Raw genomic sequence first — 27,239 nt, forward strand, 5'->3', positions numbered from 1 at the left:
TATAAGCCTATTCACTGTGATAGTAAAGCTTTCTGTATTGAAACATTGTTCAGCTGCTAAAATCTTGGGCAAGTAAATACCATACTTAGATGTTTAAGTATTTTAGGGTTTCAATACTTGGAAGATCCATTTGTAAGGACTTATCCATTGCAATATGCCAGGTTAATGAGGACGGCTATATCTTTCTCTGCTTTGTTTTCTGAGAGATATATTTTTTGCAACATTTTACTTTGTTCTAACAGAAAAGTTGCAGTTGCTTTAATTTCATACCAACTAGAGTTACAGTCCAAGGATAAAGCAGTTTTTGGAAGCTTATGAAAAGGGAGCTGCAAATGAAACAGATGTAGTTGTTGATGATAAGGGGCAAACTAATAATGAAAATAATGTTCTTCGGGTAATGTGCACGAATGCTCGAAGCTTGAGCAACAAGCTCTGTGAATTAATGGCCATAATATCTAGAGATAATTTGGACCTGGTTGCCATAACTGAGACATGGTTTAAGGATTCTAATGAATGGGAAATATCCATACCAGGATATACACTGTATAGGAAGGATAGAATAGAGAGAAGGGGAGGTGGAGTAGCCATTTATGTTAAAGAAAGTCTAAAAACAACACTGATTCAAAATACATGTCAAGATCTGGAGACTCTCTGGATTTGCATGCAAAATAAAGAAGGTTCTGTCATTAGAATTGGGGTGATCTATAGGCCTCCAGGGCAATCTGAGGAATATGACAACAAGATGGTGGATGAAATTACCCAAATGGCACTAAAGGGAGATATTGTGGTTATGGGTGATTTCAACATGCCTGATGTTGACTGGAATATCCCCAGTGCCCTTACATGCAAAAGTAAGAATATAGTAGAGGCCTTTACAGGAGCAGCTCTGGCACAGCTGGTTAAGACACCAACTAGAGGGGAGAATATTCTAGATTTAGTTTTTACGAATGGGAATTGGGTTTCAGAGGTCAAGGTGGGAGAAAATTTAGGTTGCAGTGACCATCTATGTTTGTGGTTTGATGTAAAAACTCATTGTGAGCAATCCTGTAATGCAACCAAAGTATTGGATTTCAGAAAAACAAATTTTAATGCAATGGGGGAATATTTAGATAATGAATTAAAGGGGAGGGATAAATTGGCAGGAGTGAGCACCCAGTGGACTGTATTAAAAAAGGCCATCTTAAAAGCCACTGGACTGTATGTAAGACAAATAACTAAAGGTAAAAGGAAGAAGAAACCGCTATGGTTTAGCAATGATGTAAGGGCTATAGTCAACGAAAAAAGGCTGCCTATAGGAGGTATAAAGAGTCTGGAAGTATAGCTGATAGGGAGGTGTATAAAATGAGACAGAAGGAGGCAAAACAGATAATATATGCTGCTAAAGCCTCAAAAGAGGAAGAAATTGCCAAATCAGTAAAGAAGGGGGATAAAACCTTCTTCAGATATATTAGTGATAAGAAGAAGAAAAACTGCGGCATCACGAAGCTTAGTACCGGGAATAATACATGTATTAATGGGAATAAGGAGATCGCTGACCATTTCAATAGCTACTTCTGTTCAGTTTTCTCAAAAGACACCTTACAAAATAATACTATGGAGGGATATAGCATTGCTTCCAGCTGTACGGATTCAGCTCCAGTGATCTTAGAAGCCGATGTCTTAGAAGAACTTGAACGATTAAAGATAAATAAGGCAATGGGTCCAGATGGCATCCACCCCAGAGTTCTTAAAGAACTCAGATCTGTCATTGTTACCCCCCTGACTGATTTGTTTAACCAATCCTTGTTAACAGGAGAAGTTCCTGAGGATTGGAGAATGGCCAGTGTTGTGCCTATCCACAAGAAGGGCAGTAGAGAAGAAGCTGGTAACTACAGGCCAGTTAGCTTGACATCAGTGGTAGTTAAAATAATGGAGACTCTACTCAAAAAGAGGATAAATCAGCACCTAAAAAACAATAACTTATTGGACCCAAATCAGCACGGCTTTACTGAAGGCAAATCATGTCAGACTAATCTCATTGATTTCTTTGACTATGTCACAAAGGTGTTGGATGAAGGTGGTGCCGTGGATATTGCCTACCTGGACTTCAGCAAAGCCTTTGATACGGTTCCACATAAAGAGCTGATAGATAAATTAGTGAAGATTGGACTTAATCCCTGGATAGTTCAATGGATTTGCAGCTGGCTGAAGCGTAGACATCAGAGAGTTATTGTTAACGGCGAGTATTCTGAGCAGAGTCAGGTTACAAGCGGTGTGCCACAAGGGTCTGTTCTGGGTCCTATTCTTTTTAATATGTTTGTGAGTGACATAGGGGAAGGTTTGGTAGGGAAGGTTTGCCTATTTGCCGATGACTCTAAAGTGTGCAATAGGGTTGATATTCCTGGAGGCGTCTGTAATATGGTAAATGATTTAGCTTTACTAGATAAATGGTCAAAGCAATGGAAACTGCAGTTTAATGTTTCCAAATGTAAAATAATGCACTTGGGGAAAAGGAATCCTCAATCTGAGTATTGTATTGGCAGTTCTGTGTTAGCAAATACTTCAAAAGAAAAGGATTTAGGGGTAGTGATTTCTGACAGTCTCAAAATGGGTGAACAGTGCAGTCAGGCGGTAGGGAAAGCAAGTAGGATGCTTGGCTGCATAGCTAGAGGTATAACAAGCAGGAAGAGGGAGATTATGATCCCGCTATATAGAATGCTGGTGAGACCACATTTGGAATACTGTGTTCAGTTCTGGAGACCTCACCTACAAAAAGATATTGACAAAATTGAACGGGTCCAAAGACGGGCTACAAGAATGGTGGAAGGTCTTAAGCATAAAACGTATCAGGAAAGACTTAATGAACTCAATCTGTATAGTCTGGAGGACAGAAGGAAAAGGGGGGACATGATCGAAACATTTAAATATATTAAAGGGTTAAACAAGGTCCAGGAGGGAAGTGTTTTTAAAAGGAAAGTGAACACAAGAACAAGGGGACACAATCTGAAGTTAGTTGGGGGAAAGATCAAAAGCAACATGAGAAAATATTATTTTACTGAAAGAGTAGTAGATCCTTGGAACAAACTTCCAGCAGACGTTGTAGATAAATCCACAGTAACTGAATTTAAACATGCCTGGGATAAACATATATCCATCCTAAGATAAAATACAGAAAATAGTATAAGGGCAGACTAGATGGACCAGGAGGTCTTTTTCTGCCGTCAGACTTCTATGTTTCTATGTTTCTATGTTTCTATCCTAGGTTTAGAGAGCATAGCACTATGTCCCCTTTAACACAACCTAAGCATAGCCCATAAAATCATCTGCTACAATGTCCTTCCTGTCAACGACTACTTCAGCTTCAGCCACAACAACACACGAGCACACAACAGATATAAACTTAAAGTAAACAGCTCTAAACTCAACTGCAGAAAATACAACAACAACAACAACAGAGTTGGAAGGGACCTTTGGTGGTCTTCTAGTCCACTCCCTGCTTAGGCAGTATTTCAAACAGAAGTAGTGTTCTTAAAAATTTCCAATGTTGGAGCTTTCACAAGTTCTGGAGGCAAGCTGTTGCACTGATTAATTGTTCCAATCGTCAGGATATTTCTCCTTAGTTCTAAGTTGCTTCGCTCCTTGTTCAGCTTCCACCCATCGCTTCTTGTTCTACCCTCAGATGCTTTGAAGAATAGTTTGACTCCTTCTTTATGGCAATCCCTGAGATATTGGAACACTGCTATCATGTCTCCCCTGGCCTTTCTTTTCATTAAAATTAGTCATGCCCAGTTCTTGCAACTGTTCTTCATACGTTTTAGCCTCCAGTCTAAATAAGTATATAAATTTTATATACCAGTGCCCTGTCCATTTTGGTGGTTGTTAAATTCTGGTACCGAAGAGACTTGGATACAGAAGTGGTTGGTTCATTGGTGGTTCCTTGATAGACATTTACTTTTACCTTTTGCTTGTTACCCAGTCTCAAAGAAAATTCTATAAATTAGTAAAGGTATTACTTGCTCTAATGGCTCTCCATTAAGTAACCAATCATGGCTATGAGTTCATTTTTAAAAAACATTTTGTAGAAAATGCCATCCTCTATCCATCTGAGATATGGGAGGCCTTGTTTATATTTTTAAATTAACCTGCCTATAAGGAGCCCTGTCAGTTGACATAATATTTTTTAAATGATTCAGCAAATAGGAATAGCACTTAGACTTACATACTGCTTTACAGCCCTCTCTAAGTGATTTATAGTCAGTATATAGCCCCCAACAATCTCATTTTACTCACCTCAGAAGGATGGAAGACTGAGTCAACCTTGAGCCTGGTAAGATTTGAACTGCCAAACTGCCTGTAGTACTGCATTCTAAACATTTCACCACCATGGCTCAGTAGGAAATCCTAACTATGGACTCTTTTTCTCTTTGAGATCTTCATGATTGTGAATAGATTAGGGTAAAATCATTTAATGTGTTAACTAATATGTTAAAATTTAACATTTTAATAAAATAATTAATTAATGCTAATAAAGACTGCAACATATGCTTGTGTTTTATAGATATACTTATATGTTTTATCAAGAGTAATTAAAATAATCCATTGCAATTATATTTTTTATGAATCTGGAATTTGTTCATAATTGAAAATATCATTACTTTGGCTAAGATCATGTACAAAATGTTAGCTCCCATCGCTGCTAGATCTTCTTTTGCATAGAAGATCTTTGATTGAACACAGAGACTTTCCTCACCATCAGAAGTGGGATCTGAAGCCTCCAAAACAATGGACCTCATGGCAGGAGCAAAGATCTCACAGCAGGATGTGGCTGCTTTGATCCTAGAGGTATAACAAGCAGGAAGAGGGAGATTATGATCCCGCTATATAGAATGCTGGTGAGACCACATTTGGAATACTGTGTTCAGTTCTGGAGACCTCACCTACAAAAAGATATTGACAAAATTGAACGGGTCCAAAGATGGGCTACAAGAATGGTGGAAGGTCTTAAGCATAAAACGTATCAGGAAAGACTTCATGAACTCAATCTGTATAGTCTGGAGGACAGAAGGAAAAGGGGGGACATGATCGAAACATTTAAATATGTCAAAGGGTTAAATAAGGTCCAGGAGGAAAGTGTTTTTAATAGGAAAGTGAGCACAAGAACAAGGGGACACAATCTGAAGTTAGTTGGGGGAAAGTTCAAAAGCAACATGAGAAAATATTATTTTACTGAAAGAGTAGTAGATCCTTGGAACAAACTTCCAGCAGACGTGGTAGATAAATCCACAGTAAGTGAATTTAAACATGCATGGGATAAACATATATCCATCCTAAGATAAAATACAGAAAATAGTATAACGGCAGACTAGATGGACCAGGAGGTCTTTTTCTGCCGTCATACTTCTATGTTTCTATGTTTCTATGTTTCTATCCCAGGCAAGCATTCAGCTGTCCATTTGGCCCATCTCACCCACGAACCCAGGCCCTTAATGCCAGCATTTCAAGCATAGAAACATAGAAACATAGAAGATTGACAGCAGAAAAAGACCTCATGGTCCATCTAGTCTGCCCTTATACCATTTCCTGTATTTTATCTTCGGATGGATATATGTTTATCCCAGGCATGTTTAAATTCATTTACTGTGGATTTACTAACCACGTCTGCTGGAAGTTTGTTCCAAGGATCTATTACTCTTTCAGTAAAATAATATTTTCTGATGTTGCTTCTTATCTTTCTCCTAACTAACCTCAGATTGTGTCCCCTTGTTCTTGTGTTCAGTTTCCTATTAAAAACACTTTCCTCCTGAATTTTATTTAACCATTTAATATATTTAAATGTTTCTATCATGTCTCCCCTTTTAATTCTGTCCTCCAGGCTATACAGATTGAGTTCATTAAGTCCTTCCTGATAGGTTTTATGCTTTAGACCTTCTACCATTCTTGTAGCCCATCTTTGGACCCGTTCAATTTTGTCATTATCGTTGTGCAGGTGAGGTCTCCAGAACTGAACACAGTATTCCAAATGTGATCTCACCAGTGCTCTATATAGTGGGATCACAATCCCCCTCTTCCTGCTTGTTATACCTCTATCTATGCAGCCAAGCATTCTACTTGCTTTTCCTACTGCCTGACTGCACTGTTCACTCATTTAGAGACTGTCAGAAATCAGTACCCCTAAATCCTTCTCTTCTGAAGCTGCTAGCATTTGAAATGCTCCCCTACCGCCTGGTTGAGACAGAAAACTTCAAAAATTTTATACACCGTTCCCAGCGGCTACTACTTTTCACACCAGGCCATCCCTTCCCTGCACCAACATGTAGTGGAGAAAGTTAGGTGTGCACTGCGCAATGCTGTCAGTTCCCGCATCCACATCACCACTGATACGTTGACCAGTAAACATGGCCAGGGCTGGTACATCTCTCTCACTGCCCACTGGGTGAATTTAGTGGCAGCTGGGAATGAGGCGGGAAGAAATTTAGCGCATATCTTTCCACCACCCTTCTGAGGTCAGTAAAAAGACGAATGAAGTTGTTGGGGGCAATATATACTCTGTAAACTGCTTAAAGAGAGATGTAAAGCACTGTGAAGTGGAATATAAGTCTGCTATTGATATAAATTGACACAAGGAGACATCTTACACAGAATATCTGAATACCTAGGGAACTTTTATTTGTAATTCATTTCAAATACATGTATTCTTTGTGCACCATCTCTCTTACATGTGGATTCTCACTGTACCACCCTTCAAATCACAAAAGCACATAGAGATCTCAATCATGTCACATTGAAATGTAATCATTACTGTGTCTATGTGATAAGAGAGGTGACTATACAAGTCACACTATCTGTCACCAGAAAACTGGTTCAGCTGATAATGTTTCTGTTCCATGGTCTATGGGGTACAGAAGACCCAATGTTTCTTGGCTTGGAAGTGGGATGGATTAGAACCACCAAAGCCTTGGATGGCAGGAGATATCTCATTGTTGGAATCATTTTTGCAACATATACACAATTTAAACTAATCAGTTTTCATAACAAAGTTGGAAGTGATCTTGGAAGTCTTCTAATCCAAATTCCTGCTTCAGCAGGAAATCCTATAGCATTGCTATAACGGTGAATATCTGCAGCTCGGGTATAGGATGAAGGTAAAGGTTCATTCCCCAAGCTTGTGAGTTGGTTTCTGAAGACCCTTTATAAGATCCTTACTTGACACAACCACACCTGACTAATCATATCACAAGACCCTCACAGACATATCCACACCTGACCCATCAAAAGACTTAAATTATTTCAATATCAGTTCCTTATTTTTATCATTAAATGTTCCTTAGTGTTTAGATCTGGTCTCAAGATGATAATGTAGCACTTGGGGAAGAAAATGCAAAGCAGCAGACCAATACTTGAGGTCAAGATAGCAAAAACCTGCACAGCCACCATAGACTTTCCTTTCGTGCTCAGATAAGTTGGTAGGAAGGAGATCCAGACACTGCAGAAGACTAGCATGCTGAAAGTAATAAACTTGGCTTCATTGAAAGCTCCAGGGAGATTCCTAGCCAGGAAAGCTACAGTGAAGCAAATGGCAGCTAGGAAACACATGTAGCCAAGGACAACATAAAATAAGGTGACAGAGCCTTCATTGCATTGAAGGATGATCTCTCCAGGATGGGAATGCAGGTCAGAGTCAGGAAATGGGGGAGAAAATCCAAGCCAAATGGCACAGATGAAAATTTGGCCAGCAGCACCAGAAAGGATGATGGAGTTGACCAAGCTCTTCCCCAACCATCTTCTCACTTTGTTCCCTGGTTTTGTGGCAAGGAATGCCAGCACGACTGTGATTGTTTTGGCCAACACAGAAGACACGGCTACTGAGAAGACAATGCTGAACACCGTTTGTCGGAGAAGGCAGGTAGCTTTCCTTGGTTGTCCAATGAAGAAAAAAGAGGACAAAAAACAAAGCAGGAGGGAGATCAGGAGGATGAAGGAGAGATCACGGTTGTTGGCTTTGACAATGGGAGTTTCCAAGAATTTAATGAATATGATTAAAACAAGGCCTGTGGCTAGGAAGAAGAGAAAGGCAAAGGAGGCCAGAATAATGCCCAGATGTTCCTCATAGGACAGGAAGGTTAGTTTTTTGTGGATACATTGGACTTTGTTCTCAGTTGGATATTGATCATCTGGACACTTTGTACATTTTTCAGTATCTGAGAAAACAGAAAATATTACTTATTTTATGTACCATTCCCTTCTTTACTCCCCTATTAGTTTAATGCACATTATAAAAAGAAAAGGAGAAGGGGCCTAGGACCTGAACTCTGTCCTCCAACAGTGTTAGTACTATGAAAAAATAGTTGGGTTTGCAATATATAAACAAGCTAACAAAGAATGTTTGTTTGTGTTGAAGTACTATAGCATTAAGAGGTAATGTTGCAAATTGCCATACGAGGGAGCCAGAGAGCATGATTCTTTCTCTCTCTGATCTCTTTGCTTTTCTGCTGATTTACTATGACTGATGAAGTAAGCTCTGATAGTTTGATGTAGTTGTAAGCTGTAATTTAGATCTGATATGTAAGACAATTCATTCTTCCTCCTTTCTCCCTTCCTTCCACCATCTTTTGTCTGTGGCGAGGAGGGTGTTTGCCCAGGTTCACCTGGTGCACCACTTACAGCCCTATTTGGACAGGAAGTCTCTATTCACAGTCACTCATGCCCTCATCACCTACTGCAATGCTCTCTGCATGGGGCTACTCTGAAGAGTGTTTGGAAACTTCAGATTATGCAGAATGCGGACGCGGGAGAAATCATGGGCTTTCCTAGATATGCCCATGTCTCATCAACACTCCGCGGCCTTCACTTCCTTCCTTCCTTCCTCCCTCCTTCCTTCCTCTACACTTCACTTTCCCTCCCTCTCTTTCCCTTTTATTTCTTTCTCTCTCTCTTTTCCCTCCTTTCCCTCTCTCTCATTATCTCCCTCCAGGTCTACTCTCATTTCTCTGTACCTACTGAAATGTATCTTACATGTGTTGCATTTGGAAAGCAATCAACTCGGCATAAGGGTCCTCTCACAATCACAACAGGTTGTCCCAAGCTCAGCCAACCTTTCTACCTGCTTGTGTGTTGGACTCCACTTGCCATCATGGCAACCTCATTTCCCTTGGCCTCTCCTACCTCTTCCTCTACAAGGACCCTCTCCAAGCTCAGCTGCTTCCCACCCAGATGCTGGGCTTCCAAACCTGAGCCATCCCCCGCCGCTTGCAAGATGTGTGGCACCCATTTCAAAGACAAGGCCTCCTCTTCCAAAAAGCAAGAGGAAGAGCAGCCGGAGGAAGCTGCACCTGGAATTCAACAAGGCAAGAGAAGATCTCTTGCTGAGAAGGATCCTGCCGGGACCAATAACCAGAGGGTTTGCCTTGTCACGCTGGAAATTGCCAGCCCTCATACACATTGAGAAACATCCAGTAGTTAGAGAGTTAACTCTGTCTAGTAATATAGCTCCTCCTGTGTGATGTAACCTGTTTGCTCACATCCTGCCTTACTGAAGAAGAAGGGCGGTCTTTAAGTCAGTCTTTCATCTTTACGGTTCATCTCTGTAGCAATGAGATGTGCCATATTGTCTCTCCGTAGACATTTTCTATTTTTATACTTTTAAATAAAACTAGTTTGTTCATTCGAACATGCTCTGTCTGTGCTTCAATATCCTTCGCCTCCGGAAGGTCCTGGCTCACTCCTCCCTTGTTGAGCGCCTCGATGAGGTAACGGCCCCTCCAATTCCGACTTGGTAAGCAGATTGATGGTTATTATTGAAGAAACAGACCCCGCGTACACTCTGTAAGCTCACTAGCGATTACTCCTAATGCCAGCTAAAAGAAAGCGAAATCCTCTCAGTCAATCCTTCGTAGACTCCCTCTCCAGCCAGCAGTTTGCCGAGCTAAGAGAAACTGTTCGTGTTGCCGATAGTAAAAGGAATCCTACGATGTCTTTGCGTTCTGAGAAGGAAGCCTCTACAGCTGCCGACACTCACGAAACCGTAAGTTCCCATTACGTGATTGATGATGATGTTGGGATTCGGGAGGAAGAATGTAAATCTGCCCAAGGGGGTGCCTATGGCAGTGTTTCAAATCAACCTAGTGATGATGAAGATCTTGAAGATCAAACGTTAACTCTATTCCCATCTCAATCATCTGTTTTGCATGAAAAGGCGGCAGCCAAAACAAAGCACCTAGATGACTTGAGTTCTCTCACTTCTGATAGAATTAAGGGGACATCCCTAACTCTGGAGATGATTGAGAAAATGATAGAAAGAGATGAAAAGGAAATAGATTCGTTAGAATCTCACTGTCATCATTTTGATAACCTTCCTACTTTGAAAACTAGTGAGCAGAGACAGATCTACTCCAGTTACTTACAAAAAGCTGATGATGCCAGAACTGAGTTGAGATCTTTAAAAAAACTTCAACTCAAACTTCTTACAGAAAAAATGGAGGAAATGCCCCTGAGAGATGCCACGTATGCCTATTCTTCTAAAGAAGATAGACATGCGCACATTAGCCATTCTCCAGTGATCACGCACTTTTTCCCTCCTGCCTTATCTAACATAGAAGACATTCCAAAGGAGGAAGAAGGGGGAGGCTATCAGCCCAAAGAAAAAAAAATGGTCCCTGCGCTTCTGGAAAATGCAAGGCGAGGGGGGAGGACTTCCCCCACTGCAGCAAGTTACGCAACAGCGGCCACTAGTGGATGGTATGCCCGAAAGGAAAAGGCATTACCTGAAACCAAACAGGGATTTTCTCAGGCAGATATGGCTGCAAGGATGCAGAAACAAAATGCATTTGTCTCAGGTCCTTCTGTTTCACCACAGAGATCTCCAGTCCATATTCCACAGATGCCAGCACAACTTCCCCAAGTTGGACAGCAACAAGGTTTGCCAGGAGGGGTTGGGGCTCAACTCCAACCACTCCCAGCACTTCAGATGGGTGCACCAACAAGGCAAACCATCACTTCTTCTGTTCTGAAAGGTGAGTTTATATTGCTGCCAAATGGACACAACTATCGGAAGTGGCTTCATAGAATAAATCTGCACCTACTGGCTCATGACATAGATGGGATTGCACATAATCCCCCAGTAAGGCGCTGGACTGCAGAAGAAAGAGAAGCTGACATAAAAGCCAAGCTACTCATTCTCATGAGCATGGACTCACAATTATCAATAAGATATGACACACATGACTTTACTTCTGCTCAGATATTAGAGTCATTAGATGGCATGTTTAGGCCAATATCAGAAGAAGGCAACTACATACTGATAGCCAAGTTTAATAACACTAAACTTCCAACTGGGGGTGAACTTGCACCACACTTATCTAAGATTTTAACAATGCATAAAGACTTAGAAGAAAGAGGATACCGCTATGATGACAATCAAGTAAATGCGGCTATTATAACTTCCCTTGGTCCTGAATGGAAGGAAGTTGTTTACAAGTTCATCATACTCCCAATGGCCCAGAAATCTACTCAGAGACTCTGTAACATGCTAACTGAAGAAGCAGAGTTGCTGAACACTGGACTTAGGCCCATGTCAGCAGCATTTAAACCTAATTTGGCAAAGGGCGGTCAGCAGAAAACAAGTACTCCTAAGTACCCACGCCAGAAACCTTTTAAGAAGGATGACACTCGCAAGTCTCCTGATGTGCAGAGTGTGAAACCTGGCGAAACTGACAGTCCACCTTATCCAACTCAGCCGAAGGGCGCGCACAAGAAAGGATCCAGAGGAAAGAGTTCTGGGGCTGCAAAGTCAACTCCCAAAGACTCAAAAGATGAGAAACCTACTTATGTTGGTATCATCCGCCTCAGCACCGTTTCTGAGAAGAGTCCACTCTACGACATTCGTGAGTTATGGACCCTGGACAGCGGAGCAGCGGCACACATCGCATGCCGGAAGGAATCCTTCTCTGAGCTACACCCGACTGATGTCAAGGAAGTATACGGAGTTGGTAATCTTCGTTCCAAGGTGGAAGGAAAAGGAAAAGTCTTCGTCAAAGAACTGGACTCCCTTATCTCAAATGTTTTCTACGTTCCAACTGCCAAGAACAACATCCTCAGCGGATATTGCCTGAGAGAAGAATTAAAGGTTGTCATAAACTATGAACTTGTTGACACTAACATTTTCAAGGATGGCAAACTTCTTGCTACTGCCATCCCCATCAAAGGTGTCTTTTATTTGCAACCAAAACCTCCAAACAAAGGTGGTGTAAGTATAAGCGTTCCAAAGGGCGTTAGCACAGGTCCAGAGAGAAACCCTGGTGCCACCGCTAATTCAAAGGCTCCTAAGGCCAATGAAACTCCTGAGGTTCCAAATGCTATTGCAAATGTTAAACATGTCTTAACAAACAAATCTTTTCATTCCAGGTGTATTCACAGATGGCATCGTCGCTTGGGGCACGCTTCTTACCCCGTCTTAGCAAAGATGTCTGAATATGCTGATGGTTTCAGAATTGATGGGGCTTGCAAAGTTTACTTAGATTGCAAAATTTGTAACTCAGCCAAGTCCCGGCACTCTCCTATCCCAAAGGTTGCTGTCCGATTGTGTACACGTATCTTTGAATTGGTCCATACCGACGTCGTCGGTCCATTTCGGCCTACTGTTGGTAAACGTAAGTATTTCTTAACTGTAGTTGACAGTTACTCACGATTTGGCTATGTTTTTCTCTTAAAACATAAATCAGAGGCGTTTGAGGCTTTTAAAGGCTTTGCTGCAGAGATACTTACCCAACACGACGTCTGGATCAAGCGGATTCAAAGTGACCGTGGAGGAGAATTTATGTCACAAAAGTTCCAAGGATGGATGGCCAGAAATGGAATCCGCCAGCAGACCTCATCACCTGGGACTCCCGCTCATAATGGCATTTGTGAGAGGAGGAACGGTATTTTGCAGACGATGTTTCGTTGTCTCATTGAGGATGCAAACGTGGACTTTTCATACTGGGGCGAAGCATTAAGGTATGCTAATTACATTGTTAACAGAACATGGAGTAGCGTCATACAAGACACTCCTTATTACTTGCTTCATGGCAAGAAGCCTGATGTCCAGAACATCTACATTTTTGGTTGTTATGCCACTGTTAACATTCCACTTGAACAGAGAAGAAAAGGAGGTCCCGTGTCTGAAAGAATGAGATTCATCGGTTTTGATGAAGTCTCCAAGTACCACAAATTTGCTGACTCTCATCACAGAGTTTACATTTCTAATTCAGCTAAATTTGAGGAAGACACAAATTGGTCCAGTATACATAGTAATGATACTTCAGTTTATTTTCCTAAGGATGGTATGGTGACACCTGATGACCAGGGAGCTGTGCCAGATGTTCCTGACGTTCCATGTGATGAACAACCTTCAACAGTCGCAGAGGAAACCTCTTGTGATGAACTTGAAGGCGGAAATGATGATGAAGGATGGGCCAGCGTTCCAAGACGTTCCAAGAGAACCACTAAAGGAACTCCTCCAAAGAGATTTACACAGCAAGTATCTGAATCTCCTTATCTTTTCATGTGTAATAACCTTACACTTCCACCTGATCATTTTCACCAGATCAAACTTTTGCCTGACTCTGAACAAGAAAAATGGTATGAGGCTATGGAACGCGAACTGGACTGTTTAAAGAAACTTAAGGTGTTCCAGCAGGTGGAGCCTCCTAACAAGAAGAAAGTCATTGGCACACGCTGGGTGTATAAGGTCAAACAAAATCCTAATGAAGGAAAGCTGTACAAAGCTAGACTTGTAGCTCAAGGATTCTCTCAAGTTTATCCGGATGACTACACTGACACATATTCACCCACAGTCAGAAATGAGAGTGTCAAGATTGCCCTGATCACTGCTGTTGCTTTGGGTTTAGAAGTTTTTCAATTTGATGTAGAGACTGCCTATTTGAACGCTGATCTGAATGAAGAGATCTACGTCAAAGGTGCTCCCGGATTCCAGGACCGAGAAGGTCAAGTTTGGTCTCTCAGCAAGTCTTTATATGGCCTCAAGCAGAGCGCCCTCTGCTGGTACAAATTGTTATCCCAAAAGCTAAATTCAATGGGCTTTATTAAGTCCGAATCTGATGGATGCGTGTTCACAAAAGGGCAAGGTAAGACTTATGAAGTTGTTCTTGTTTATGTTGATGATATTGTTTATGTGGGTCTGAATGAAAGCACTAGTCAAACTTTTGCTAAGGGCCTTGAACAACATTTCACCTTGAAAAGCCTAGGGCATATTAATGATTATCTAGGTGTTCAGTTTGAGAAAACTGAGAAGGGGTTCTCTCTTTCACAAGAAAGCAAGGTTGACCAGCTTTTGCAAAATTGTAACATGTCTGATGCAAATACTTGTCGTTCTCCTATGCAGACTGATTTTTACAGGTTAACCCGAGGAGAGTATCCTGATTTTGAGAACAAAACGTTGTACCGGTCAGTGATTGGATCGCTATTGTACATCAGCAGTTGGACAAGACCTGACATTTCACTGAGTGTGAATCTACTGTCCAGATACGTTGGGAAGGCAACCACGTTTCACTGGTCTTGCATAAAGAAGTTGCTGAAATACATGAAGCTCACAAAAGGCAAAAAGCTGTACCTCGAGCCAGATCATGTTGAGTACCCTGAAGTGATTTGTTATGCTGATGCTGACTGGGCAAGTGACACAGAAACACGTAAAAGTACTTCTGGTTATATCATGTTTTTAAATGGTTGTCCTTTCTTTTGGAAAGTTAGGCAGCAGAAGTTTATTTCTTGCTCTTCAACTGAATCTGAATATGCATGTGTTTCTGATTGCTGTAATGCATTAATGTCTCTTTTTCCTCTCATTGATAGTATTTGGGAAAACCCGATGTTACCAATTTTTATTATGGAGGATAATGTTTCAGTTGCATTCATTGCTGAAACTGAATTTGTTGGAGCTCGTTCACGGCACATTCACATCCGGTATCAAAATACCAGAGAGAAGGTGAAAGAAGGATTCGTGAAAATTCAGTACATACCTACTACTGAGCAGATCGCTGACTTGCTGAATAAGCCATTGCCAGCTGATCAACATGAATACCTCGCCAACAAAATGTGCCTCAAGTGAATTGATGTCTTGATGTCCTGATGTCCCTCTTGTCTCTGATGACTGACAAAGAAGGGGTGTCACGCTGGAAATTGCCAGCCCTCATACACATTGAGAAACATCCAGTAGTTAGAGAGTTAACTCTGTCTAGTAATATAGCTCCTCCTGTGTGATGTAACCTGTTTGCTCACATCCTGCCTTACTGAAGAAGAAGGGCGGTCTTTAAGTCAGTCTTTCATCTTTACGGTTCATCTCTGTAGCAATGAGATGTGCCATATTGTCTCTCCGTAGACATTTTCTATTTTTATACTTTTAAATAAAACTAGTTTGTTCATTCGAACATGCTCTGTCTGTGCTTCAATATCCTTCGCCTCCGGAAGGTCCTGGCTCACTCCTCCCTTGTTGAGCGCCTCGATGAGGTAACGGCCCCTCCAATTCCGACTTGGTAAGCAGATTGATGGTTATTATTGAAGAAACAGACCCCGCTTACACTCTGTAAGCTCACTAGCGATTACTCCTAATGCCAGCTAAAAGAAAGCGAAATCCTCTCAGTCAATCCTTCGTAGACTCCCTCTCCAGCCAGCAGTTTGCCGAGCTAAGAGAAACTGTTCGTGTTGCCGATAGTAAAAGGAATCCTACGATGTCTTTGCGTTCTGAGAAGGAAGCCTCTACAGCTGCCGACACTCACGAAACCGTAAGTTCCCATTACGTGATTGATGATGATGTTGGGATTCGGGAGGAAGAATGTAAATCTGCCCAAGGGGGTGCCTATGGCAGTGTTTCAAATCAACCTAGTGATGATGAAGATCTTGAAGATCAAACGTTAACTCTATTCCCATCTCAATCATCTGTTTTGCATGAAAAGGCGGCAGCCAAAACAAAGCACCTAGATGACTTGAGTTCTCTCACTTCTGATAGAATTAAGGGGACATCCCTAACTCTGGAGATGATTGAGAAAATGATAGAAAGAGATGAAAAGGAAATAGATTCGTTAGAATCTCACTGTCATCATTTTGATAACCTTCCTACTTTGAAAACTAGTGAGCAGAGACAGATCTACTCCAGTTACTTACAAAAAGCTGATGATGCCAGAACTGAGTTGAGATCTTTAAAAAAACTTCAACTCAAACTTCTTACAGAAAAAATGGAGGAAATGCCCCTGAGAGATGCCACGTATGCCTATTCTTCTAAAGAAGATAGACATGCGCACATTAGCCATTCTCCAGTGATCACGCACTTTTTCCCTCCTGCCTTATCTAACATAGAAGACATTCCAAAGGAGGAAGAAGGGGGAGGCTATCAGCCCAAAGAAAAAAAAATGGTCCCTGCGCTTCTGGAAAATGCAAGGCGAGGGGGGAGGACTTCCCCCACTGCAGCAAGTTACGCAACAGCGGCCACTAGTGGATGGTATGCCCGAAAGGAAAAGGCATTACCTGAAACCAAACAGGGATTTTCTCAGGCAGATATGGCTGCAAGGATGCAGAAACAAAATGCATTTGTCTCAGGTCCTTCTGTTTCACCACAGAGATCTCCAGTCCATATTCCACAGATGCCAGCACAACTTCCCCAAGTTGGACAGCAACAAGGTTTGCCAGGAGGGGTTGGGGCTCAACTCCAACCACTCCCAGCACTTCAGATGGGTGCACCAACAAGGCAAACCATCACTTCTTCTGTTCTGAAAGGTGAGTTTATATTGCTGCCAAATGGACACAACTATCGGAAGTGGCTTCATAGAATAAATCTGCACCTACTGGCTCATGACATAGATGGGATTGCACATAATCCCCCAGTAAGGCGCTGGACTGCAGAAGAAAGAGAAGCTGACATAAAAGCCAAGCTACTCATTCTCATGAGCATGGACTCACAATTATCAATAAGATATGACACACATGACTTTACTTCTGCTCAGATATTAGAGTCATTAGATGGCATGTTTAGGCCAATATCAGAAGAAGGCAACTACATATTGATAGCCAAGTTTAATAACACTAAACTTCCAACTGGGGGTGAACTTGCACCACACTTATCTAAGATTTTAACAATGCATAAAGACTTAGAAGAAAGAGGATACCGCTATGATGACAATCAAGTAAATGCGGCTATTATAACTTCCCTTGGTCCTGAATGGAAGGAAGTTGTTTACAAGTTCATCATACTCCCAATGGCCCAGAAATCTACTCAGAGACTCTGTAACATGCTAACTGAAGAAGCAGAGTTGCTGAACACTGGACTTAGGCCCATGTCAGCAGCATTTAAACCTAATTTGGCAAAGGGCGGTCAGCAGAAAACAAGTACTCCTAAGTACCCACGCCAGAAACCTTTTAAGAAGGATGACACTCGCAAGTCTCCTGATGTGCAGAGTGTGAAACCTGGCGAAACTGACAGTCCACCTTATCCAACTCAGCCGAAGGGCGCGCACAAGAAAGGATCCAGAGGAAAGAGTTCTGGGGCTGCAAAGTCAACTCCCAAAGACTCAAAAGATGAGAAACCTACTTATGTTGGTATCATCCGCCTCAGCACCGTTTCTGAGAAGAGTCCACTCTACGACATTCGTGAGTTATGGACCCTGGACAGCGGAGCAGCGGCACACATCGCATGCCGGAAGGAATCCTTCTCTGAGCTACACCCGACTGATGTCAAGGAAGTATACGGAGTTGGTAATCTTCGTTCCAAGGTGGAAGGAAAAGGAAAAGTCTTCGTCAAAGAACTGGACTCCCTTATCTCAAATGTTTTCTACGTTCCAACTGCCAAGAACAACATCCTCAGCGGATATTGCCTGAGAGAAGAATTAAAGGTTGTCATAAACTATGAACTTGTTGACACTAACATTTTCAAGGATGGCAAACTTCTTGCTACTGCCATCCCCATCAAAGGTGTCTTTTATTTGCAACCAAAACCTCCAAACAAAGGTGGTGTAAGTATAAGCGTTCCAAAGGGCGTTAGCACAGGTCCAGAGAGAAACCCTGGTGCCACCGCTAATTCAAAGGCTCCTAAGGCCAATGAAACTCCTGAGGTTCCAAATGCTATTGCAAATGTTAAACATGTCTTAACAAACAAATCTTTTCATTCCAGGTGTATTCACAGATGGCATCGTCGCTTGGGGCACGCTTCTTACCCCGTCTTAGCAAAGATGTCTGAATATGCTGATGGTTTCAGAATTGATGGGGCTTGCAAAGTTTACTTAGATTGCAAAATTTGTAACTCAGCCAAGTCCCGGCACTCTCCTATCCCAAAGGTTGCTGTCCGATTGTGTACACGTATCTTTGAATTGGTCCATACCGACGTCGTCGGTCCATTTCGGCCTACTGTTGGTAAACGTAAGTATTTCTTAACTGTAGTTGACAGTTACTCACGATTTGGCTATGTTTTTCTCTTAAAACATAAATCAGAGGCGTTTGAGGCTTTTAAAGGCTTTGCTGCAGAGATACTTACCCAACACGACGTCTGGATCAAGCGGATTCAAAGTGACCGTGGAGGAGAATTTATGTCACAAAAGTTCCAAGGATGGATGGCCAGAAATGGAATCCGCCAGCAGACCTCATCACCTGGGACTCCCGCTCATAATGGCATTTGTGAGAGGAGGAACGGTATTTTGCAGACGATGTTTCGTTGTCTCATTGAGGATGCAAACGTGGACTTTTCATACTGGGGCGAAACATTAAGGTATGCTAATTACATTGTTAACAGAACATGGAGTAGCGTCATACAAGACACTCCTTATTACTTGCTTCATGGCAAGAAGCCTGATGTCCAGAACATCTACATTTTTGGTTGTTATGCCACTGTTAACATTCCACTTGAACAGAGAAGAAAAGGAGGTCCCGTGTCTGAAAGAATGAGATTCATCGGTTTTGATGAAGTCTCCAAGTACCACAAATTTGCTGACTCTCATCACAGAGTTTACATTTCTAATTCAGCTAAATTTGAGGAAGACACAAATTGGTCCAGTATACATAGTAATGATACTTCAGTTTATTTTCCTAAGGATGGTATGGTGACACCTGATGACCAGGGAGCTGTGCCAGATGTTCCTGACGTTCCATGTGATGAACAACCTTCAACAGTCGCAGAGGAAACCTCTTGTGATGAACTTGAAGGCGGAAATGATGATGAAGGATGGGCCAGCGTTCCAAGACGTTCCAAGAGAACCACTAAAGGAACTCCTCCAAAGAGATTTACACAGCAAGTATCTGAATCTCCTTATCTTTTCATGTGTAATAACCTTACACTTCCACCTGATCATTTTCACCAGATCAAACTTTTGCCTGACTCTGAACAAGAAAAATGGTATGAGGCTATGGAACGCGAACTGGACTGTTTAAAGAAACTTAAGGTGTTCCAGCAGGTGGAGCCTCCTAACAAGAAGAAAGTCATTGGCACACGCTGGGTGTATAAGGTCAAACAAAATCCTAATGAAGGAAAGCTGTACAAAGCTAGACTTGTAGCTCAAGGATTCTCTCAAGTTTATCCGGATGACTACACTGACACATATTCACCCACAGTCAGAAATGAGAGTGTCAAGATTGCCCTGATCACTGCTGTTGCTTTGGGTTTAGAAGTTTTTCAATTTGATGTAGAGACTGCCTATTTGAACGCTGATCTGAATGAAGAGATCTACGTCAAAGGTGCTCCCGGATTCCAGGACCGAGAAGGTCAAGTTTGGTCTCTCAGCAAGTCTTTATATGGCCTCAAGCAGAGCGCCCTCTGCTGGTACAAATTGTTATCCCAAAAGCTAAATTCAATGGGCTTTATTAAGTCCGAATCTGATGGATGCGTGTTCACAAAAGGGCAAGGTAAGACTTATGAAGTTGTTCTTGTTTATGTTGATGATATTGTTTATGTGGGTCTGAATGAAAGCACTAGTCAAACTTTTGCTAAGGGCCTTGAACAACATTTCACCTTGAAAAGCCTAGGGCATATTAATGATTATCTAGGTGTTCAGTTTGAGAAAACTGAGAAGGGGTTCTCTCTTTCACAAGAAAGCAAGGTTGACCAGCTTTTGCAAAATTGTAACATGTCTGATGCAAATACTTGTCGTTCTCCTATGCAGACTGATTTTTACAGGTTAACCCGAGGAGAGTATCCTGATTTTGAGAACAAAACGTTGTACCGGTCAGTGATTGGATCGCTATTGTACATCAGCAGTTGGACAAGACCTGACATTTCACTGAGTGTGAATCTACTGTCCAGATACGTTGGGAAGGCAACCACGTTTCACTGGTCTTGCATAAAGAAGTTGCTGAAATACATGAAGCTCACAAAAGGCAAAAAGCTGTACCTCGAGCCAGATCATGTTGAGTACCCTGAAGTGATTTGTTATGCTGATGCTGACTGGGCAAGTGACACAGAAACACGTAAAAGTACTTCTGGTTATATCATGTTTTTAAATGGTTGTCCTTTCTTTTGGAAAGTTAGGCAGCAGAAGTTTATTTCTTGCTCTTCAACTGAATCTGAATATGCATGTGTTTCTGATTGCTGTAATGCATTAATGTCTCTTTTTCCTCTCATTGATAGTATTTGGGAAAACCCGATGTTACCAATTTTTATTATGGAGGATAATGTTTCAGTTGCATTCATTGCTGAAACTGAATTTGTTGGAGCTCGTTCACGGCACATTCACATCCGGTATCAAAATACCAGAGAGAAGGTGAAAGAAGGATTCGTGAAAATTCAGTACATACCTACTACTGAGCAGATCGCTGACTTGCTGAATAAGCCATTGCCAGCTGATCAACATGAATACCTCGCCAACAAAATGTGCCTCAAGTGAATTGATGTCTTGATGTCCTGATGTCCCTCTTGTCTCTGATGACTGACAAAGAAGGGGTGTCACGCTGGAAATTGCCAGCCCTCATACACATTGAGAAACATCCAGTAGTTAGAGAGTTAACTCTGTCTAGTAATATAGCTCCTCCTGTGTGATGTAACCTGTTTGCTCACATCCTGCCTTACTGAAGAAGAAGGGCGGTCTTTAAGTCAGTCTTTCATCTTTACGGTTCATCTCTGTAGCAATGAGATGTGCCATATTGTCTCTCCGTAGACATTTTCTATTTTTATACTTTTAAATAAAACTAGTTTGTTCATTCGAACATGCTCTGTCTGTGCTTCAATATCCTTCGCCTCCGGAAGGTCCTGGCTCACTCCTCCCTTGTTGAGCACCTCGATGAGGTAACGGCCCCTCCAATTCCGACTTGGTAAGCAGATTGATGGTTATTATTGAAGAAACAGACCCCGCTTACACTCTGTAAGCTCACTAGCGATTACTCCTAATGCCAGCTAAAAGAAAGCGAAATCCTCTCAGTCAATCCTTCGTAGACTCCCTCTCCAGCCAGCAGTTTGCCGAGCTAAGAGAAACTGTTCGTGTTGCCGATAGTAAAAGGAATCCTACGATGTCTTTGCGTTCTGAGAAGGAAGCCTCTACAGCTGCCGACACTCACGAAACCGTAAGTTCCCATTACGTGATTGATGATGATGTTGGGATTCGGGAGGAAGAATGTAAATCTGCCCAAGGGGGTGCCTATGGCAGTGTTTCAAATCAACCTAGTGATGATGAAGATCTTGAAGATCAAACGTTAACTCTATTCCCATCTCAATCATCTGTTTTGCATGAAAAGGCGGCAGCCAAAACAAAGCACCTAGATGACTTGAGTTCTCTCACTTCTGATAGAATTAAGGGGACATCCCTAACTCTGGAGATGATTGAGAAAATGATAGAAAGAGATGAAAAGGAAATAGATTCGTTAGAATCTCACTGTCATCATTTTGATAACCTTCCTACTTTGAAAACTAGTGAGCAGAGACAGATCTACTCCAGTTACTTACAAAAAGCTGATGATGCCAGAACTGAGTTGAGATCTTTAAAAAAACTTCAACTCAAACTTCTTACAGAAAAAATGGAGGAAATGCCCCTGAGAGATGCCACGTATGCCTATTCTTCTAAAGAAGATAGACATGCGCACATTAGCCATTCTCCAGTGATCACGCACTTTTTCCCTCCTGCCTTATCTAACATAGAAGACATTCCAAAGGAGGAAGAAGGGGGAGGCTATCAGCCCAAAGAAAAAAAAATGGTCCCTGCGCTTCTGGAAAATGCAAGGCGAGGGGGGAGGACTTCCCCCACTGCAGCAAGTTACGCAACAGCGGCCACTAGTGGATGGTATGCCCGAAAGGAAAAGGCATTACCTGAAACCAAACAGGGATTTTCTCAGGCAGATATGGCTGCAAGGATGCAGAAACAAAATGCATTTGTCTCAGGTCCTTCTGTTTCACCACAGAGATCTCCAGTCCATATTCCACAGATGCCAGCACAACTTCCCCAAGTTGGACAGCAACAAGGTTTGCCAGGAGGGGTTGGGGCTCAACTCCAACCACTCCCAGCACTTCAGATGGGTGCACCAACAAGGCAAACCATCACTTCTTCTGTTCTGAAAGGTGAGTTTATATTGCTGCCAAATGGACACAACTATCGGAAGTGGCTTCATAGAATAAATCTGCACCTACTGGCTCATGACATAGATGGGATTGCACATAATCCCCCAGTAAGGCGCTGGACTGCAGAAGAAAGAGAAGCTGACATAAAAGCCAAGCTACTCATTCTCATGAGCATGGACTCACAATTATCAATAAGATATGACACACATGACTTTACTTCTGCTCAGATATTAGAGTCATTAGATGGCATGTTTAGGCCAATATCAGAAGAAGGCAACTACATACTGATAGCCAAGTTTAATAACACTAAACTTCCAACTGGGGGTGAACTTGCACCACACTTATCTAAGATTTTAACAATGCATAAAGACTTAGAAGAAAGAGGATACCGCTATGATGACAATCAAGTAAATGCGGCTATTATAACTTCCCTTGGTCCTGAATGGAAGGAAGTTGTTTACAAGTTCATCATACTCCCAATGGCCCAGAAATCTACTCAGAGACTCTGTAACATGCTAACTGAAGAAGCAGAGTTGCTGAACACTGGACTTAGGCCCATGTCAGCAGCATTTAAACCTAATTTGGCAAAGGGCGGTCAGCAGAAAACAAGTACTCCTAAGTACCCACGCCAGAAACCTTTTAAGAAGGATGACACTCGCAAGTCTCCTGATGTGCAGAGTGTGAAACCTGGCGAAACTGACAGTCCACCTTATCCAACTCAGCCGAAGGGCGCGCACAAGAAAGGATCCAGAGGAAAGAGTTCTGGGGCTGCAAAGTCAACTCCCAAAGACTCAAAAGATGAGAAACCTACTTATGTTGGTATCATCCGCCTCAGCACCGTTTCTGAGAAGAGTCCACTCTACGACATTCGTGAGTTATGGACCCTGGACAGCGGAGCAGCGGCACACATCGCATGCCGGAAGGAATCCTTCTCTGAGCTACACCCGACTGATGTCAAGGAAGTATACGGAGTTGGTAATCTTCGTTCCAAGGTGGAAGGAAAAGGAAAAGTCTTCGTCAAAGAACTGGACTCCCTTATCTCAAATGTTTTCTACGTTCCAACTGCCAAGAACAACATCCTCAGCGGATATTGCCTGAGAGAAGAATTAAAGGTTGTCATAAACTATGAACTTGTTGACACTAACATTTTCAAGGATGGCAAACTTCTTGCTACTGCCATCCCCATCAAAGGTGTCTTTTATTTGCAACCAAAACCTCCAAACAAAGGTGGTGTAAGTATAAGCGTTCCAAAGGGCGTTAGCACAGGTCCAGAGAGAAACCCTGGTGCCACCGCTAATTCAAAGGCTCCTAAGGCCAATGAAACTCCTGAGGTTCCAAATGCTATTGCAAATGTTAAACATGTCTTAACAAACAAATCTTTTCATTCCAGGTGTATTCACAGATGGCATCGTCGCTTGGGGCACGCTTCTTACCCCGTCTTAGCAAAGATGTCTGAATATGCTGATGGTTTCAGAATTGATGGGGCTTGCAAAGTTTACTTAGATTGCAAAATTTGTAACTCAGCCAAGTCCCGGCACTCTCCTATCCCAAAGGTTGCTGTCCGATTGTGTACACGTATCTTTGAATTGGTCCATACCGACGTCGTCGGTCCATTTCGGCCTACTGTTGGTAAACGTAAGTATTTCTTAACTGTAGTTGACAGTTACTCACGATTTGGCTATGTTTTTCTCTTAAAACATAAATCAGAGGCGTTTGAGGCTTTTAAAGGCTTTGCTGCAGAGATACTTACCCAACACGACGTCTGGATCAAGCGGATTCAAAGTGACCGTGGAGGAGAATTTATGTCACAAAAGTTCCAAGGATGGATGGCCAGAAATGGAATCCGCCAGCAGACCTCATCACCTGGGACTCCCGCTCATAATGGCATTTGTGAGAGGAGGAACGGTATTTTGCAGACGATGTTTCGTTGTCTCATTGAGGATGCAAACGTGGACTTTTCATACTGGGGCGAAGCATTAAGGTATGCTAATTACATTGTTAACAGAACATGGAGTAGCGTCATACAAGACACTCCTTATTACTTGCTTCATGGCAAGAAGCCTGATGTCCAGAACATCTACATTTTTGGTTGTTATGCCACTGTTAACATTCCACTTGAACAGAGAAGAAAAGGAGGTCCCGTGTCTGAAAGAATGAGATTCATCGGTTTTGATGAAGTCTCCAAGTACCACAAATTTGCTGACTCTCATCACAGAGTTTACATTTCTAATTCAGCTAAATTTGAGGAAGACACAAATTGGTCCAGTATACATAGTAATGATACTTCAGTTTATTTTCCTAAGGATGGTATGGTGACACCTGATGACCAGGGAGCTGTGCCAGATGTTCCTGACGTTCCATGTGATGAACAACCTTCAACAGTCGCAGAGGAAACCTCTTGTGATGAACTTGAAGGCGGAAATGATGATGAAGGATGGGCCAGCGTTCCAAGACGTTCCAAGAGAACCACTAAAGGAACTCCTCCAAAGAGATTTACACAGCAAGTATCTGAATCTCCTTATCTTTTCATGTGTAATAACCTTACACTTCCACCTGACCATTTTCACCAGATCAAACTTTTGCCTGACTCTGAACAAGAAAAATGGTATGAGGCTATGGAACGCGAACTGGACTGTTTAAAGAAACTTAAGGTGTTCCAGCAGGTGGAGCCTCCTAACAAGAAGAAAGTCATTGGCACACGCTGGGTGTATAAGGTCAAACAAAATCCTAATGAAGGAAAGCTGTACAAAGCTAGACTTGTAGCTCAAGGATTCTCTCAAGTTTATCCGGATGACTACACTGACACATATTCACCCACAGTCAGAAATGAGAGTGTCAAGATTGCCCTGATCACTGCTGTTGCTTTGGGTTTAGAAGTTTTTCAATTTGATGTAGAGACTGCCTATTTGAACGCTGATCTGAATGAAGAGATCTACGTCAAAGGTGCTCCCGGATTCCAGGACCGAGAAGGTCAAGTTTGGTCTCTCAGCAAGTCTTTATATGGCCTCAAGCAGAGCGCCCTCTGCTGGTACAAATTGTTATCCCAAAAGCTAAATTCAATGGGCTTTATTAAGTCCGAATCTGATGGATGCGTGTTCACAAAAGGGCAAGGTAAGACTTATGAAGTTGTTCTTGTTTATGTTGATGATATTGTTTATGTGGGTCTGAATGAAAGCACTAGTCAAACTTTTGCTAAGGGCCTTGAACAACATTTCACCTTGAAAAGCCTAGGGCATATTAATGATTATCTAGGTGTTCAGTTTGAGAAAACTGAGAAGGGGTTCTCTCTTTCACAAGAAAGCAAGGTTGACCAGCTTTTGCAAAATTGTAACATGTCTGATGCAAATACTTGTCGTTCTCCTATGCAGACTGATTTTTACAGGTTAACCCGAGGAGAGTATCCTGATTTTGAGAACAAAACGTTGTACCGGTCAGTGATTGGATCGCTATTGTACATCAGCAGTTGGACAAGACCTGACATTTCACTGAGTGTGAATCTACTGTCCAGATACGTTGGGAAGGCAACCACGTTTCACTGGTCTTGCATAAAGAAGTTGCTGAAATACATGAAGCTCACAAAAGGCAAAAAGCTGTACCTCGAGCCAGATCATGTTGAGTACCCTGAAGTGATTTGTTATGCTGATGCTGACTGGGCAAGTGACACAGAAACACGTAAAAGTACTTCTGGTTATATCATGTTTTTAAATGGTTGTCCTTTCTTTTGGAAAGTTAGGCAGCAGAAGTTTATTTCTTGCTCTTCAACTGAATCTGAATATGCATGTGTTTCTGATTGCTGTAATGCATTAATGTCTCTTTTTCCTCTCATTGATAGTATTTGGGAAAACCCGATGTTACCAATTTTTATTATGGAGGATAATGTTTCAGTTGCATTCATTGCTGAAACTGAATTTGTTGGAGCTCGTTCACGGCACATTCACATCCGGTATCAAAATACCAGAGAGAAGGTGAAAGAAGGATTCGTGAAAATTCAGTACATACCTACTACTGAGCAGATCGCTGACTTGCTGAATAAGCCATTGCCAGCTGATCAACATGAATACCTCGCCAACAAAATGTGCCTCAAGTGAATTGATGTCTTGATGTCCTGATGTCCCTCTTGTCTCTGATGACTGACAAAGAAGGGGTGTCACGCTGGAAATTGCCAGCCCTCATACACATTGAGAAACATCCAGTAGTTAGAGAGTTAACTCTGTCTAGTAATATAGCTCCTCCTGTGTGATGTAACCTGTTTGCTCACATCCTGCCTTACTGAAGAAGAAGGGCGGTCTTTAAGTCAGTCTTTCATCTTTACGGTTCATCTCTGTAGCAATGAGATGTGCCATATTGTCTCTCCGTAGACATTTTCTATTTTTATACTTTTAAATAAAACTAGTTTGTTCATTCGAACATGCTCTGTCTGTGCTTCAATATCCTTCGCCTCCGGAAGGTCCTGGCTCACTCCTCCCTTGTTGAGCGCCTCGATGAGGTAACGGCCCCTCCAATTCCGACATGCCTGCCCCTCCGAGGTGGGGCGGGGAAGAGGGGAGGGTGTATGTGTGTGTGTATGTGTGGAGAGGGCCGGCAGCAGAACGAGGGGAGGGTGTATGTGTGTGTGTATGTGTGGAGAGGGCTGGCAGAACACATGAGAAAAACCTTCACCGCTCCCCCCCCCACAACTCACCACCGTCTACCTCAAGAGAATCCTCTGACCAGGCTTCCTGGGTTTTTTGCCCTCAGAGTCCACCTCAGTCAG

The 27,239-nt window shown here is 42.2% G+C and overlaps 1 protein-coding gene across 1 annotated transcript; it reads left to right on the forward strand.

Annotated features, from left to right (window-relative positions):
• Positions 1-22,980: 22,980 nt before the first annotated feature.
• LOC139156148 (uncharacterized) lies at positions 22,981-26,645 on the forward strand. The gene is made up of 2 exons (XM_070731450.1): positions 22,981-24,121; positions 26,319-26,645. The coding sequence occupies exons 1-2, from the start codon at positions 22,999-23,001 to the stop codon at positions 26,453-26,455; spliced, it is 1,260 nt and encodes a 419-aa protein (XP_070587551.1). The 5' UTR covers positions 22,981-22,998; the 3' UTR covers positions 26,456-26,645.
• Positions 26,646-27,239: the final 594 nt, after the last annotated feature.

Source organism: Erythrolamprus reginae, unplaced genomic scaffold (assembly GCF_031021105.1).
Source record: "Erythrolamprus reginae isolate rEryReg1 unplaced genomic scaffold, rEryReg1.hap1 scaffold_341, whole genome shotgun sequence".
Lineage (NCBI taxonomy): Eukaryota > Metazoa > Chordata > Lepidosauria > Squamata > Dipsadidae > Erythrolamprus > Erythrolamprus reginae.

What these genes read in the sequence shown, in the direction of transcription:
- LOC139156148 (XM_070731450.1), top strand. Translation starts at nt 22,999, where the DNA reads ATGCTAACTGAAGAAGCAGAGTTGCTGAACACTGGACTTAGGCCCATG. An exon ending in TCGGCCTACTGTTGGTAAAC is followed by an intron (nt 24,122 to 26,318) that starts GTAAGTATTTCT and finishes TCTCATTGATAG; the next exon opens with TATTTGGGAAAACCCGATGT.